This window comes from Coregonus lavaretus (assembly GCF_964263955.1).
Source record: "Coregonus lavaretus genome assembly, chromosome: 27".
Classification (NCBI taxonomy): Eukaryota; Metazoa; Chordata; class Actinopteri; order Salmoniformes; family Salmonidae; genus Coregonus; species Coregonus lavaretus.
This window is the reverse complement of record NC_140014.1, coordinates 29924964-29942782: the sequence shown is the minus strand read 5'-3', so window position 1 is coordinate 29942782 and position 17819 is coordinate 29924964. Positions and strand designations below refer to the sequence as shown.

Below are 17819 nucleotides of genomic sequence, written 5' to 3'. Positions count from 1 at the left end.
GAAACTGTGATAATTAGTTAGCTCTTTGGTGTGTTTTGGTCAAAATATATGACATGGTTTCTGACGTGTGTGTGCGCGTCCATCCATCCAAAGGGTTTATACATGGACGCGGTGCAGCTCTTCCCTGAGCACGTGCAGGAGTTCCTGGATCTGATGACAGAGAAGGAGCTCAGACTGAGGGTTCCCATGGAGGAGGTGGACATACTGCTGGAGGACTGAGGCTCTAAAACCCTTCCCACAGTGCACTGGGGCCTGGCTTCCTCAGACACTCCACTGTGGACACCCAGAAGTTGTGCACTGACCAATAGAACGACCAAGTGTCCTCATGCATTTTACTTTTCAAACAGATGTGTGAATAAATGATGTTACACGTATTAGTGTTAATTCAATATTTTGATGGAATGCATATCCATATTTCCATATTTTTATATTTCCAGCTTTTTATGGATTCTTAATCCATATTTTGATGGTTTAAATATCCTATTTTTATGTCAAAGATTTGTTGTGAAACTGATAAAAACAGTGTTTATTTGAACTAAACGTTTTGTTTCCTAATACTGGCTTATCAACCTTTATTTAAGAATGAGCTCTGAGGTTTCAGCCAATGTGAACCCTGAGGGATGCTTGTGTACATTTCCTGCGTGGATGACGACATCATCACAGCTTAACAGTGTGGAAAGGAGCACACCTGAGTGTACACTTCAGAGTCGGGAAGGAGAGAGGAAACACCGAGATGAGGGTAGAGAAGCTTTGTATAGTCTCATTAGTGCTTGCCCTTCAGAGTAGTAGAGCATCTACTCTGGCTGTCTCGGGTGAGTCTGACGCTTCTGATGTTCCTCTGTGAATTTACTGGATTGGCCTCTCCCTTTACTACATACTACTCAGGCTATGCTATGGTGATGTAGAATTTCATTAGTGAAATATATGGTAAGATATGGATATCAAGTAGTCTTGCTGATCCTATGTAGTGATTTCTCATAGCTGTATTTCCTTTTTTTCTGAAAGCACATCATCGGACAACTTTTGTTTTGTATAGCCGAAGAACACCATCCCAACCGTGAAGCACGGGGGAGGCAGCATCATGCTGTGGGGGTGCTTTGCTGCAGGAGGGACTGGTGCACTTCACAAAATAGATGGCATCATGAGGAAGCAAAAGTATGTGGATATATTGAAGCAACATCTCAAGACATCAGTCAGGAAGTTAAAGCTTGGTCGCAAATGGGTCTTCCAAATGGACAATGACCCCAAGCATACTTCCAAAGTTGTGGCAAAATGGCTTAAGGACAACAAAGTCAAGGTGTTGGAGTTGCCATCACAAAGCCCTGACCTCAATCCTATAGAAAATGTGTGGGCAGAACTGAAAAAGCATGTGCGAGCAAGGAGGCCTACAACCTGACTCAGTTACACCAGCTCTGTCAGGAGGAATGGGCCAAACTTCACCCAACTTATTGTGGGAAGCTTGTGGAAGGCTACCCAAAACGTTTGACCCAAGTTAAACAATTTAAAGGCAATGCTACCAAATACTAATTGAGTGTATGTAAACTTCTGACTCACTGGGAATGTGATGAAAGAAATAAAAGCTGAAATAAATCATTCTCTCTACTATTATTCTGACATTTCACATTCTTAAAATAAAGTGGTGATCCTAACTGACCTAAGACAGGGCATTTTTACTGGGATTAAATGTCAGGAATTGTGAAAAACGGAGTTTAAATGTATTTGGCTAAGGTGTAAGGTGACAAGCTTTTTTCCGGATGCCCCAAACAATCGGAAAGGGTATTCATCATTGAAAATGACTTTACCCCAGTCCTCAGCAGTCCAATCCCTGTACCTTTTGCAGAATATCAGTCTGTCCCTGATGTTTTTCCTGGAGAGAAGTGGCTTCCTCGCAGCCCTTCTTGACACCAGGCCACCCTCCAAAAGTCTTCGCCTCACTGTGTGTGCAGATGCACTCACACCTGCCTGCTGCCATTCCTGAGCAAGCTCTGCACTGGTGGTGCTCCGATCCCGCAGCTGAATCAACTTTAAGAGACGGTCCTGGCGCTTGCTGGACTTTCTTGAAGTTCTTGATGATCCGATAAATGGTTGATTTAGGTACAATCTTACTAGCAGCAATATCCTTGTCTGTGAAACCCTTTTTGTGCAAAGCAATGATGACGGCACGTGTTTCCTTGCATGTAACCATGGTTAACAGAGGAAGAACAATGATTTCACCCTCCTTTTAAAGCTTCCAATCTGTTATTCTAACTCAATCAGTATGACAAAGTGATCTCCAGCCTTGTCCTCGTCAACACTCTCACCTGTGTTAACAAGAGAATCACTGACAGGATTTCAGCTGGTCCTTTTGTGGCCGGGCTGAAATGCAGTGGAAATGTTTTTTGGGGATTAAGTTCATTTTCATGGCAAAGAAGGACTTTGCAATGAATTGCAATTCATCTGATCACTCTTCATAACATTCTGGAGTATATGCAAATTGCCATCATTAAAACTGAGGCAGCAGACTTTGTGAAAATTAATATTTGTGTCATTCTCAAAACTTTTGACCACGACTGTATATGTTACAGAATACTGCCTCACGAAAATATTGAAGCCACGTTGGTTGAGAGTCCTGTGGTTGCCCTCCAGCACAACATCCAGGAGGTTTATCAGGATCTCCGGGAGGTTTTCTCCAAGACCTGCGCCACCTGTCTCCCTCCTCATCGCCTCTGGGACTGTGCCATCGACCTGCTAGCAGAATCTACACCTCCGCTCAGCCGAGCCTACCCCCTGTCGGTGGTTGAAACCAAGGCCATGGAGGAGTACATCCAGGAGGCTCTCCAACAGGGTTTCATCCACCCATCCACCTTCTCTGCGTCGGTAGGCTTCTTCTTCGTGGCCAAGGAGGGAGGTCTACGTCCGTGCATCGACTACAGAGGTCTCAATTCCATCACCACCAAGTACCGCTACCCTCTCCTGTTGGTGTCGGCCGCCATCGAACAGCTCCACGCGGCCCGTTTTTTAAACTAAACTGGACCTGTGGAGTGCCTACAATCTCATAAATCTGGGAGGGGGATGAATGGAAAATAGCCTTTAGCACGATGTCTGAGCACTATGAGTACTTGGTGATGCCTTATGGATTAGCCAATGCTCCGTCTGTGTTCCAGGCATTCGTCAACAAGGTGTTCTGGGACATGCTTTGGAGTCAGGTGGTCATGTATATCGACGACATCCTGATCTACTCGGCCACCTTGGAGGATCACATCGCCTACGTCCGGGTAGTCCTGGGACGCCTCCTGGAAAACCATCTGTACGTCAAAGCGGAGAAGTGCCAGTTGCATCAGGCCGCTGTCTCCTTCTTGGGATATCGGATCAGCCCGCAGGGAGTGGTTATGGAGGAGAGGAAGGTCGACGCAGTCAGGTCATGGCAAGTCCCAACCACCATAAAGGGACAACGTTTTTTGGGTTTTTCCAACTTCTACTGCCGCTTCATTAACTTCAGCTCCATCGCCTCTTCTCTCAACTCTCTCCTCAAAGGTGGTCCTGCTGCCGATGAGGCCTTCCGTCTACTGAAGGGGCGTTTCACCTCTGCCCTGTTGCTCAAACACCCAGATCCTATTACTTTTATACTATTCCAGGTATTCCTTAAAGAGGTAGGGTTTCAAGTGTCTCCGGAAGGTGGTCAGTGACTCTGCTGTCGTGGGGGAGCTTGTTCCACCATTGGGGTGCCAGAGCAGCGAATAGCTTTGACTGGGCTGAACGGGAACTGTGCTTCCGTAGAGGTAGGGGGGCTAGCAGGCCAGAGGTGGATGAACGTAGTGCCCTCGTTTGGGTGTAGGGTCTGATCAGAGCCTGAAGGTAAGGAGGTGCCGTTCCCCTCACAGCTCCGTAGACAAGCACCATGGTCTTGTAGTAGATGCAAGCCTCAACTGGAAGCCAGTGGAGTGTGCGGAGGAGCAGGGTGACATGAGAGAATTTGGGAAGGTTGAACACCAGACGGGCTGCAGCGTTCTGGATAAGTTGTAGGGGTTTAATGGCACAGGCAGGGAGCCCAGCCAACAGCGAGTTGCAGTAATTCAGACGGGAGATGACAAGTGCCTGGATTAGGACCTGTGCCGCTTTCTGTGTAAGGTAGGGTCGTACTCTGCGAATGTTGTAGAGCATGAACCTGCAGAATCGGGACACCGCTTTGATGTTAGCAGAGAACGACAGGGTGTTGTCCAGGGTCACGCCAAGGTTCTTTGCACTCTGGGAGGAGGACACAATGGAGTTGTCAACCGTGATGGTGAGAACATGGAGTGGGCAGTCCTTCCCCGGGAGAAAGAGCAGCTCCGTCTTGCCGAGGTTCAGCTTGAGGTGGTGATCCGACATCCACACTGATATGTCTGCCAGACATGCAGAGATGCGATTCGCCACCTGGTTATCAGAAGGGGGAAAGGAGAAAATGAATTGTGTGTCGTCTGCGTAGCAATGATAGGAGAAACCATGTGAGGATATGACAGAGCCAAGTGACTTGGTGTATAGAGAGAATAGGAGAGGGCCTAGAACTGAGCCCTGGGGGACACCAGTGGTGAGAGCACGTGGTGACTGGTAGGAGCGACCTGTCAGGTAGGACGCAATCCAAGAGTGAGCAGCGCCGGAGATGCCCAACTCGGAGAGGGTGGAGAGGAGGATCTGATGGTTCACAGTATCAAAGGCAGCAGATAGGTCTAGATGGATAAGAGCAGAGGAGAGAGAGTTAGCTTTGGCAGTGCGGAGAGCCTCCGTGACACAGAGAAGAGCAGTCTCAGTTGAATGACCAGTCTTGAAACCTGACTGGTTAGGATCAAGAAGGTCATTCTGAGAGAGAGAGCAGGAGAGTTGGCTAGAGACAGCACGCTCAAGAGTTTTGGAGAGAAAATAAAGAAGGGATACTGGTCTGTAGTTGTTGACATCGGAGGGATTGAGTGTAGGTTTTTTGAGGGGTGCAACTCTCACCCTCTTGAAGACGGAAGGGACATAGCCAGCGGTCAAGGATGAGTTGATGAGCGAGGTGAGGTAAGGGAGAAGGTATCCGGAAATGGTTTGGAGAAGAGAGGAGGGTATAGGGTCAAGCGGGCAGGTTGTTGGGCGGCCGGCCGTCACAAGTCTCAAGATTTCATCTGGAGAGAGAGGGGAGAAAGAAGTCAAAGCATAGGGTAGGGCAGTGTGAGCAGGACCAGCTGTGTCATTTGACTTAATAAATGAGGATCGGATGTCGTCAACCTTCTTTTCAAAATGATTGACGAAGTCATTCACAGAGCGGGAGAAGGGAGGAGGAGGATGATTCAGCAGGGAGGAGAAGGTGGCAAAGAGTTTCCTAGGGTTAGAGGCAGAGGCTTGAAATTTAGAGTGGTAGAAAGTGGCTTTAGCAGCAGAAACAGAGGAAGAAAAAGTAGAGAGGAGGGAGTGAAAAGATGACAGGTCCGCAGGGAGTCTAGTTTTCCTCCATTTCCGCTCGGCTGCCCGGAGCCCTGTTCTGTGAGCTCGCAATGAGTCGTCAAGCCACGGAGCAGGAGGGGAGGACCGAGCCAGCCGGGAGGATAGGGGACATAGAGAGTCAAAAGATGCAGAAAGGGAGGAGAGGAGGGTCGAGGAGGCAGAATCAGGAGACCGGAGGGAGAAGGATTTAGCAGAGGGAAGAGATGATAGGATGGAAGAGGAGAGAGTAGCAGGAGAGAGCGAAGATTGCGACTGAGTTGGGGCAGAGTGAGTAGTGTTGGAGGAGAGTGAAAGAGAAAAGGATACAAAGTAGTGGTCGGAGACTTGGAGGGGAGTTGCAGTGAGATTAGTAGAAGAACAGCAACTAGTAAAGATGAGGTCAAGCGTATTGCCTGCCTTGTGAGTAGGGGGGGGGGGGTGGTGAGAGGGTGAGGTCAAAAGAGGAAAGGAGTGGAAAGAAGGAGGCAGAGAGAAATGAGTCAAAGGCAGATGTAGGGAGGTTAAAGTCACCCAGAACTGTGAACTGTGTTGCCTGATGACCCGCGATACAAGCTCATTTTCTTCCACATTCATTCTCCTCGCAGCCTCTCCTCTAATAACTTTCTCAAAGTGAAGCGAGAGAGGACGCAAGAGTTGAGCAAATCTAACTCAGTATGGAGAAGCTGAATGTATGTCCTCACAACCAGTATGTCACCTCCGTCTGTTGTGATGACTCACCTGCCATATCAACCGCTGTTGCACCTGTGCTATGACAACATCACTGTCAACTGCATCCAGTGTAAGCAAGAGAATGGGTTCGTTTGAGTGTTAAGGCGAAAGCAACCTACTATAGACAAAAGTTTAGGAGGTGCATCTGCGATAGCCGAAAGTCAGACACCGATGTGGTTTTCCAACAGCAAGGCATAGTGCAACATGGCAGTGTTTCCATTGTTTATAAAAGTTATTTATATCCCTTCTAGGCAAATCCTCACCTTATCTTAGCTCATTGGTCACCATAGCAACATTCACCCGTAGTATGCGTTCCAGCAGGTATATCTCACTGGTCATCCCCAAAGACAACACCTCCTTTGGTCGCCATTCCTTCCAGTTCTCTGCTGCAAATGACTGGAACGAACTGCAAAAATCTCTGAAGCTGGAGACACTTATCTCCCTCATTATCTTTAAGCATCAGTTGTCAGAGCAGCTTACCGATCACTGCACCTGTACACAGCCCATCTGTAATTAGCCCACCCAACTACCTCATCCTCATATTGTTATTTACATTTGTTTTTTATTTTGCTCATTTGCACCCCAGTATCTCTATTTGCACATCATCTTCTGCACATCTATCACTCCAGTGTTAATACTAAATTATAATTGTAATTATTTTGCACTATGGCCTATTTATTGCCTTACCTCCATAACTTACTACATTTGCACACACTGTATCTAGATTTTCTATTGTGTTATTGACTGTACGTTTTGTTTACCACATATGTAACTCTGTGTTGTTGTTGTTTTTTCCGCACGGCTTTGCTTTATCTTGGCCAGGTCGCAGTTGTAAATGAGAACTTGTTCTCAACTGGCTTACCTGGTTAAATAAAGGTTAAATAAATAAAATATCGGAACCAACAGTTCTCCAACCCCCATATCACAGACTCACAAACTGTAAATATGTGTGTACATTGTACAATCAATTGGTGAGAGCCTCAAATCACATTTATTTGTACATATCCACTGTATACATGAATTGCGGCAGAGTTGGTCCCTGTTTCAGTCACGTCTTTGGTCACGTTCACGTGGGTCAAACAAAAACACCCTAATGATTGGTTGACAAAAGAGCCTCCCACAATGCAGGCGATGGCTGCAGGATGAAGTTGGAGAAGAGCAACTGCAGAAACTTTCAGTCGGCTGCCGTCAACTTCATGACCTTTGATCACATTAATTTTGTAAAGTCCATGCAGTCGACATGTACTGTAGGCGTAAGTCTGACAATTTTTATCCCCATAATGCAACACACTGAAAAGCGGTGACCAATTATGGTCACTGACTAGACAAAAGTGATCCACTCGAACGCACCCACAGTCTTCTATAGTATTGGCTCATATGTCTGATCTGCAGTGGGATTTGCCATGTATATCAGTATGATTTTAGACAGGCTTGGACATAAATTAAGTGGGCAATGGTTTCCTTTGTATAAATACACACACATTACTCTGTAGGCTATGTCTATCTGATGTCTCCTCTGGGTGACCTGAGTAAGTTTGGAATTATACATGAAATTGGAAATATCTCATGTTATTGAACTCTTCATCAGTGACTCCCAAGTGTCGTCTAATAAACCTGGAGATACTGGCTAAGCACAAGACAGGTACTATGATACCTGGGGGGAGTTCAGGGAAAAGGACCAATCAGACTGTGATGGAGCTGGTAGGTTCAGACCTGACAAGACACGGAGCCCCCTCATGGATGACAGACGTCACAGTCCAGTGAGTAAAATCATGAAGGAAACAATTTATTGTTAATGTTTTACAGTGTATTAATATTTGTAAAATATATGCTAAGTGATCAATAATTATGTTCTCTTTCATTTGTATTGTCATTGATATTCAATTCATATTTAAAGTGGAGTTCACAACTGTTGCAAAAACCAAGAATTAGATACGAAGGTATGCATCCTTCCTTTGCATTTTTTATTAAATAACACTGTTGGTATTAAAGCTGGACACTGGATACAACACAGATCTTATACATATGTGTGAGTAAGCAGGCACGTTTTCTAATACATGATTGTTTGGGATTGTGTGTGTGAGAGAGATCTGTCTTTATGAATGTGTCATCTGTGCCGGTCGGCCCCCTCCTCAGGTGCAGGAGCTGTACCAGGTAGTGTCCATCTGCCTGACTGACAACAGGACAGACAAAGAGCCAGTGGACATAGCAACTGTGGCCTACTACATTGAGATGAGACATTTTAATGTAAGAGCTTTATCTGCTTTAAGACCCTTCAAAAAGGCTCTCTGTTTGATTGTAAATTCATTGAATATCTCTTTGTAACGTTCTATTTAAGGGCTTCATATTTTAAGAAATAATTCAAAGGAAAGGTGTTTTGTATAAAGGTCTGGTCAAGCTGGTATGTCTGGTGATATTTTGCTTTAACTACGCAGTGAAATGTAACTGTGTTGCCATCCCGTATAGTTGAAAAGCAAAACGTTTGGGCTCGAGATGGACGGCCGGAGACTAGAGGTGGCGAGGGACTCCGTCAAGATCCTATTCTTTCACCATGAGCACCCACACATGGACATGAAGACCATCAATCCAGGCTTTGTTGCCCTCATCCTTGCTCTGGACATTATTATTGGTGTTTCTGAGTGAGTCTGAACGCATTAAAGCAAAACTCCTTTTACACTAGATTCAATGCATTACCACTGCTACCCTTTCATCACAACTTCTCCCTATCTCTTTGTCCATCACTACTGCTAGGTGGTGGTACGAAGGAAAGCTCAGCTGGAGAAAAGGAGATTCCAGTTTGAAGTCATTGAGAATAAACAATAACTGATAACAGTAAACTGCTGCATTAATCTGACCTCTTATAATGTTTTGTCCCGTATGGTACTCTCCTTTTTTAAATGCAGGTTCAAGGGCAGGACAACCACCTGGAGCAGCAAGAAGCTACCAGTGGAGGAGATCTTTGTGGGCTATACTCAGCCTTGTCTCAGGGTAGTAGGTTGGTGGTCTGTTGATATCCCTCTGGTGGTGTGTGAGCTGTGCTTTGGCAAAGTGGGTGGGGTTATATCCTGCCTGGTTGGCCCTGTCCGGGGGCATCGTCGGACGGGGCCACAGTGTCTCCCGACCCCCCCCCCCCCCCTGTCTCAGCCTCCAGTGTCTATGCTGCAATAGTCTATGTGCCGGGGGGCTAGGGTCAGTCTGTTATATCTGGTGTTATTCTCCTGTTTTATCTGGTGTCCTGTGTGAATTTAAGTATGCTCCCTCTAATTCTCTCTCTCTCTCCCCTCCCCTCCCGGAGGACCTGAGCCCTAGGACCATGCCTCATGAATATCTGGCCTGATGACTCCTTGCTGTCCCCAGTCCACCTGGTCGTGCTGCTGCTCCAGTTTCAACTCTTCTGCCTGCGGCTATGGAACCCTGACATACTACCTTGTCCCAGACCTGCTGTATTCAACTCTCTCTTTCTACCACACCTGCTATTTCAACCTCTAAAATCTATGAACGTTTGAACATTTTGGAGAAAAATCTGGCCATGTAGTTATAATCTCCACCCGGCACAGCCAGAAGGGGACTGGCCACCCCTCAGAGCCTGGTTCCTCTCTAGGTTTCTGCCTTTCTAGGGAGTTTTTCCTAGCCATCGTGCTTCTACATCTGCATTGCTTGCTGTTTGGGGTTTTAGGCTGGGTTTCTGTATAGCACTTTGTGACTTCTGCTGATGTAAAAAGGGCTTTATAAATATATTTGATGGATTGACATACTTTGTGGCATTGCACTTTAATATTTTTGTTGGTTGTAGTAGGTTTGTTAATTGTCTTTACATGTGTCTAAGTTGTCACTCAGTTTATTTATATGCAAAGTTGTTATCCACTTATCTCCTTCCTCCCTGATTGAAAACAGCAGTCAGCTGCACATTATGGAAATATTCTAATTGTTTGTTTTCTTAACATGAATTCTAACATTCCTTTAATCAAATAGTAAAACAAGAATTTACCATGGTTAACTCAAAATATAAATATGTACTTTATTTGAAATAAAAATCTGAACTACAGAACAAACAGTTTCCCAAATGGTTTATTTGTTATTATTGTACTTCAAGAGGTAATACTTAGAAGGTTATGGTAAGACCAGAATACAGATCGTTCATTTGTTCAAAATCAAACTTTTATTTAATAGCTGCAGAATTGACTACCAAACAGCTGGCTACATCTAGACCCAACGATACAATGAATACATATGAAAAGTTTTACTGGGCGATAATAACAGTTTCGAAGCAGTAAGTGAAAGACTAGGATGTTGCCGAGGTGAGTTCTGCCCGTGTTTAGAGGTACAATCCCTCTGGTGTCCCTTCCTGTTTCTTGTACAGCACGTTCTCCTTTGACTTCTTAAAGTCCTCATTAGTCACCTTCATCCTGCGCTCTCTCAGCGCCATCAGCCCTGCCTCTGTACAAATGGCCTGAGAGAGAGAGACAAAGTTACAAACACTAACAGTGAAAATTCATTAAGGTGCCACAGGATGACAGCAAAACCAGAAGGTGAAAGTAAAATAAATGTTTGGTTTCCAGAAAGAGGTGTATACAGTAGGCTGCATTTTCACAGTTAGTCTAATTACTATGTCCCAGCTGATTGCTGTAACGTCAGTATTGCACCTTGATGTCAGCTCCGGAGAGGTCATCCTTGGCCAGGATCAGGTCGTCCAGGATCACATCGTCTGCCACAGTCATCCTGCTGGTGTGGATCTGGAAGATCCTTCGCTTGGTCTTCTCATCAGGCAGGGGGAACTCTATCTTACGGTCAATACGGCCTGAGGAGTGGGGGGGGGGGGACACAATGATATGTCAAAATCAGAGGAGATGCCTCATGGGGCAATCACATAAGATCTCTCCAATCATTACTTGCGCAAATTCAGGATGAATTTAGGTGGGCATAGCCTGTATTGTATTTTCCATATGATAATGTTCTTGTGTACCTGGTCTGATGAGTGCAGGGTCCAGGGTCTCTATCCTGTTGGTGGCCATAATGACCTTAACATCTCCTCTGGAGTCAAAGCCATCCAGCTGGTTGAGAAGCTCCAGCAAAGTCCTTTGGATCTCCCGCTCCCCTCCTGAGTTAGAGTCATATCTGCAGAGGACACAGTACTCAGCACACACCCTCAACCACTGAGACACACCATACTATTGTAGAGATTACCTCCTATACATGGAGATTCATTGAGGTATACAAAACGTACTGTAATCAGTGTTCACTGTACTGCTAATTCAATCACTAAGCAATAGTGAAGCTAGTAAGCCTTGTCCGAGCCAGAAGTGCCCTTAGGGCAGGAGCCTATCTCCTGTTTCTGTAGAGATAGGCAACGTGATTTCCCCCAATCCATCTTAATGCTGAGTGCCATAAAGAGAGGCATTGGTCTTTGGTATGACTCGACCGGGGATTGAAACCCCAACCTTCCAATCTCAAGGCAAACACTCTAATAAGGCCACTGAGCTTGTGCAATAGCATTGTTTCCTTGTTATTTTGACATGGGCTGCATTTAGACAGGCAGTCCAATTCTGATATTTTTTCCACTAATTGGTCTTTTGACCAATCACATCAGATCTTTTCACATCAGATCTTTTTCAGAACTGATCTGATTGGTCAAAAGACCAATTAGTGAAAAGAATATCAGAATTGGGCTGCCTGTCTAAACGCAGCCATAAGCTCAAGATAATGTAAAACAGTTACTGACAACTGTTGTATTGGGGGGATGGCATGGCAGTTGGAAAGTGGGTTAGTTTGCACTTTCTCCCTCTGTGCAATAATGTAACAAAGTAGTCTATAGATTTTTTTGCATGAAATGAGCCTCCTGTATTTTTTTTCATTATAACTAATTTACTCCTCATCAACAAATTACACACACAACCTGAAACCTCAATGACCACGGCCTGACTAAACAACAGCTAGCCTTGCCTCTTAGTCCCGATGGCATCGATCTCGTCGATGAAGACGATGGAGGGTGCGTGTTCCTCGGCCACCCTGAACAGCTCTCGGACCAGCTTGGGCCCGTCCCCCAAGTACTTCTGGATCAGCTCAGAGCCCACCACACGCAGGAAGGTCGCCGACGTCTGGTTAGCCACTGCCTTGGCCAGTAGGGTCTTCCCTAACACATCATAGGAACAGTGTCAAACTATGGCACTTTTAGAGGCGGTTTCTCTGACTAGTTTTGGACTACAAAGCAAGCTCAACGGAAAATCTCCATTGAAAATGCTTTTTAGTCCAGGATTAGGCTTAATCTGTGCATGGGAAACCACCCCTTTGAGTATTACCAGAGAAAATAAAGATATCCAAATTCTGTTCCGTCTTCATTTTTGTCCATCATTGTTTTAGTTGTCTTACCTGTCCCTGGTGCACCATACAGAATGACTCCTTTAGGAGGCTTGATGCCCATCTCTTCATAGTACTCTGGATGGGTCAAAGGGAGCTCCACAGACTCCTGAGAGGAACATAGAGAACCACAAGTGTAGTTGTCAATCAGGAGAAATGGTTACCATGTGTTTGATATCGTTCCATTCCAGCCATTAAAATGACTGTCTTCTGATTTAAAGGGATAGTTCGAGATTTTGTCAATTAACTAGCGTTAGTGCTGTGACTGGAAGTCTACAGGAGCAGCTAGCAAAATCTCTCTCACTAAGTGACACCAGCTTCCACTGACCCAGCTGTATCAATTTACATGAACAGTGTGCATACAGAATAGTTGGTTTAGAAAAATCTTGGGAGTCTTATGCAATAAGACGATGTGCTTAAGTAGAGCATTAACAATAACGTTTGCAGTGTACTCTACTTCTCTACGATCTCTATGTTTGAAAATGTTACCTTAATTTCCTGGATCTGCTGGTCCAGTCCACCAATGTCAGCGTACGTCTCCTGTGGTGCCTTCTCCACCTTCATCACTGTCACCAGAGGATCAGTATCATCCATCAGGACCCCAATGACGGCATGGACCTGTGAACGCACGCACGTTATGTTCTTCTATCCTTGTGTGGACCTAAAATGTATTCCCATTAAAAATCTAATTTTCTCTAACCTAACCATAACCCTTACCCTAATTCTAACCCTAATTGTAACTGTAACCCCTATGCCTAAAATAGCCTTTGTCCTCATGGGGACGTGGGAAATGTCCCCACAAGGGAGAATTTTCCTTGTGGGGTCTTTTGGTCCCCATAAGGATAGAAGAATCAACCCACGCATGCACGCACGCGCGTACACACACGTCACTCAAACTCATTGCACAGTAAATATGAGCTCTTCAATTAATGCTTATGACAGTCAGGCAACAGCTAAACACAGCAAATTCACTTGACAAACATGATCGGTCAATGAATGGAGGACTCAATTCACTTAATGGCAGACTCAGTCAGTACCTTGTGGTTGAGAAGGACAGAGCAGCCCGGTTCCAGCAGGTCTTTGTCTACGAAGGAGAGGATGCTGACATAGTGCTCAGAACCCACAGACGTGGAAACGATGGCGTGGTTGTCATCAATAATCTCCTCCAGGTTCCCCACTGACATGGGAGTCCCTCTCAGATCATCTACCTTAGACCTCTCCTCCTGCAGGACAACAGAAGGCAGAGTGGATGGGTGAATTAATGAATATTTAGATGCAAAGGTGCAGTGTGAAGGTTTTATAGTGTTATGTTTTCTAGTGATGCAAAGAGATCAACTGATTTTACTGATAGGCTACATAATGTTCATATAACCTATGGTCCTGTGTTTGTTTTTATGTTTCCTTACATTTACATTTTAGTCATTTAGCTCTTATCCAGAGCGACTTACAGTAGTGAGCGGATACATTTTTGGTACCTTTTTTCCGTACTGGGAATCGAACCCACAACCCTGGCGTTGCAAGCGCCATTCTCTACCAACTGTGCCACACAGGACTTCGGGAAACACAAAATATAAATATCTAGGCTTTTGAATTGATTTTATTTTCTGTCACGTGATGAGTACCTCCTGTTTCTCCTCCAGGGGTTTCATCTGTTCCTGGTTCCTGATAAACTCCTCCTCCATCAGCAAGTAGTCTTTGATCCTCTCCTGCTTCAGCAGCTTCAGCCTGCAGTGTGTGTGGGGAGTTACTGAGAGAGAGAGAGAGAGAGAGAGAGAGAGAGAGAGAGAGAGAGAGAGAGAGAGAGAGAGAGAGAGAGAGAGAGAGAGAGAGAGAGAGAGAGAGAGAGAGAGAGAGAGAGAGAGAGAGAGAGAGAGAGAGAGAGAGAGAGAGAGAGAGAGAGAGAGAGAGAGAGAGAGAGAGAGAGAGAGAGAGAGAGAGAGAGAGAGGTCAGTTCTATGCAAAGGGTAAAACTGTCTAGGAAAAACAGCAGTTGTAAAATTGTAAACAATTTTCTGTCACGGTTTACAATTCAACATCAGTAGGTAGAAAGGAACTCTGCCATGACATAGTGAAAAGTGTAAGGTTAAAAGTAGCCCAACTAAATGTACCAAGAGGTAGCTTGCTGGCAGCATCAGGTCCCTTGCTCTTCTTCTTCCTCTTACCAACCCTGGTGGGGATTGGTGGTTCATATTTCTTTTTCTTATCCTGGAAAGTCCAGCAAAAGTTACAGTACAGTGTGATCACTTATCCAACAGGAAGAGTCGGTGTGTACCAAACTGGTAAGATGAATATAAACGTTTTCAGAAGGTTGGGGTTAGTATTATTAACTAGGAACATTAGTTACGAGATTTGAGACAGAGTAGCTAGTTAACGTTAGCTAGTATAGATTGTTTACCTTGTCGTCTTTCTTTCCTCCCCCGGGTCCATGTCCTCCACTCTGACTTTGACCCTGTCAAATAAATCACGTCAGACAGACAGTGAGGATACACTCAAAAACACTTGGTAAAAGTAACTTAGTTGGAGTCCAAAACAATAACAATTTGCTAGCCATCAAGCTAGCTAGCAGTGTTAACAAGCTAGCTAACAGGTTTCCACTGGCTACAAATGACATATTGGAGTTGAAATGCAGTAAACACGTTCAACAAAATACGACAGTCCGGAATATGATCATCAGTTAAGGTTAAATAGTCATTAAATCCTTTAAAATTCTATAAATATTGATTGGATAAACTGCTGCCTCACTTACCATAGCTGCTTGCTATCAGACAGTCTATCAGCGTCGCTCACGTAAAACGTCACAGTACGGCAAGTGAAGCGCTTCTAAGCAGATGAAAACCCTATTGTGTCTGTTCTGTGAGGACCAAATCATTGGTGAAGACGCTATAGTCAGAACATATGAAGTTTTCAATAAGTTGTTCTTCATGGAGATTCATTTGCATTTTACACCAATTCCAACACATCCAACATTTTATATACATATTTTTTATATCAATCGGCTCATGAAGCCTATCATCGTAAGATTAGGAATTTTAGAAAGGACATGAAAGGTCTGACAGTATAAAAGGTCAGCCATTTTGGTCAGGGAGTTGGTCAACCTTGGTCAGCCAGTGTGATGTGATAAGATATTGTGTATAACAATGCATTTGATTATTATCTGCACAGTATATTAGCTAGCTAGCTAGTTAGCTAGCCAGCCAGTTTGTGTAATGTTACCCGTAATGTTCCCCTGATGGTTTATTTCTCCGGTTTTCCATTAGTTACGGGAACATTCTATGTACATATGTTAGCAAAAACCTCCTAAGAACCTATTTAGCATATTTGGGCGTTAGAGAACATTCCTTTAATGTCAAACATTTATATTTTAGTCATTTAGCAGACGCTCTTATCCAGAGCGACTTACAGTTAGTGAGTGCATACATTTTCATACTGGCCCCCCGTGGGAATCAAACCCACAACCCTGGCGTTGCAAGCGCCATGCTCTACCAACTGAGCTAAACAGAACTCAACATGTTCTCAGAATAGACACGTTTCATAGGACGTTGAAAGAACATTCATGTGTCCAGTTTTCGGAGGGTTAGGAGAATATTCCATCAACGTCACACCAAACATACACAGAACATGGTTGCCATGTTCTCAGAATATAGCCTAAGATATTAATGTTCTATAAAATTTCATGGGAACGTTGCAAGAACATTCATGTGTCCAGTTTTCTGATGGTTAGGAGAATATTCCATCAACGTCACACCAAACATACACAGAACATGGTTGCCATGTTCTCAGAATAGAATTTATTGATGTTATAGACACGTTTCATGGGGCGTTGCAAGAACATTCATGTGTCCAGTTTTCTGAGGGTTAGGATAATATTCCATCAACGGCACACCAAACATACACAGAACATGGTTGCCATGTTCTCAGAATATAAGATATTGATGTTCTAGACACGTTTCATTGGAACAGCAGAGTATGTACTATGATTATTTTTTTTACGATGCAGGATGCTCCTGCCCCGTGTCAAAAACAATAACAGATGCACCTGGGCCAGTGGCACTGTTTCCCTTTATGTGGATATCAGTTTTAAATATGTGTGTTATAGCCTAATCAGTGTCAATCCTGTAGTCTGCAAGTGCAAGTTAATTAGAATATGAAGGGTATCTCTATGCCCATGGCACATGCACTTCTTTTAAACCTCTCAATACAAGTGCCTCTCCACCTTGTGAAACTTGGGAGATTTGTTGAAAGCATTAGCATTTCATAATGAGAGAATGTCAGTGAGATGCAGCAGCATCACATTTATCTTTTCAAAAGCCAGAGGGACATAAAACCTAATAATGCTCTACGATACGGTAAGTAAGTACACCTCCAAACTGATTAAATATGGAAATGCCTAGTGTTTGTTCAGTGAGGTCTGCGTTTGCTGCCGACATTTCCCAACATTAAGCCACTGTAAACCTATGAATCCAAGGGACATTTAAAATGAAAACTTCTGTGGAAGATGAATAAGCTTATTTGGAGTCATATACAGTGGGGGAAAAAAGTATTTAGTCAGCCACCAATTGTGCAAGTTATCCCACTTAAAAAGATGAGAGAGGCCTGTAATTTTCATCATAGGTACACGTCAACTATGACAGACAAAATGAGAAAACAATATCCAGAAAATCACATTGTAGGATTTTTAATGAATTTATTTGCAAATTATGGTGGAAAATAAGTATTTGGTCACCTACAAACAAGCAAGATTTCTGGCTCTCACAGACCTGTAACTTATTCTTTAAGAGGCTCCTCTGTCCTCCACTCATTACCTGTATTAATGGCACCTGTTTGAACTTGTTATCAGTATAAAAGACACCTGTCCACAACCTCAAACAGTCACACTCCAAACTCCACTATGGCCAAGACCAAAGAGCTGTCAAAGGACACCAGAAACAAAATTGTAGACTGGCACCAGGCTGGGAAGACTGAATCTGCAATAGGTAAGCAGCTTGGTTTGAAGAAATCAACTGTGGGAGCAATTATTAGGAAATGGAAGACATACAAGACCACTGATAATCTCCCTCGATCTGGGGCTCCACGCAAGATCTCACCCCGTGGGGTCAAAATGATCACAAGAACGGTGAGCAAAAATCCCAGAACCACACGGGGGGACCTAGTGAATGACCTGCATAGAGCTGGGACCAAAGTAACAAAGCCTACCATCAGTAACACACTACGCCGCCAGGGACTCAAATCCTGCAGTGCCAGACGTGTCCCCCTGCTTAAGACAGTACATGTCCAGGCCCGTCTGAAGTTTGCTAGAGTGCATTTGGATGATCCAGAAGAGG

General features: G+C 44.4%; 2 protein-coding genes across 2 annotated transcripts in view; one reads left to right on the top strand and one right to left on the bottom strand.

The window, feature by feature from the left end:
- The window catches only part of nrde2 (NRDE-2, necessary for RNA interference, domain containing), a 29304-nt gene extending 27698 nt beyond the window's left edge, over positions 1-1606 (top strand). Inside the window, exon 14 of the mRNA XM_084144458.1 lies at positions 94-1606. Within this exon, the coding sequence (XP_084000584.1) occupies positions 94-219 (126 nt within the window). The 3' untranslated portion in view covers positions 220-1606. The remainder of the gene's footprint in view (positions 1-93) is intronic.
- Positions 1607-10194: 8588 nt separating this feature from the next.
- LOC311103108 (26S proteasome regulatory subunit 4-like) lies at positions 10195-15305 on the bottom strand. Its single transcript, XM_084144644.1, has 11 exons — positions 15245-15305; positions 14894-14947; positions 14607-14703; positions 14121-14245; positions 13536-13721; positions 12988-13116; positions 12511-12607; positions 12085-12274; positions 11108-11259; positions 10788-10942; positions 10195-10594 (listed from the first exon to the last, which is right to left on the bottom strand). Exons 1-11 carry the CDS (start codon positions 15245-15247, stop codon positions 10460-10462), a joined length of 1323 nt encoding a protein of 440 aa, XP_084000770.1. The 5' UTR covers positions 15248-15305; the 3' UTR covers positions 10195-10459.
- Between the last annotated feature and the right edge of the window lie 2514 nt (positions 15306-17819).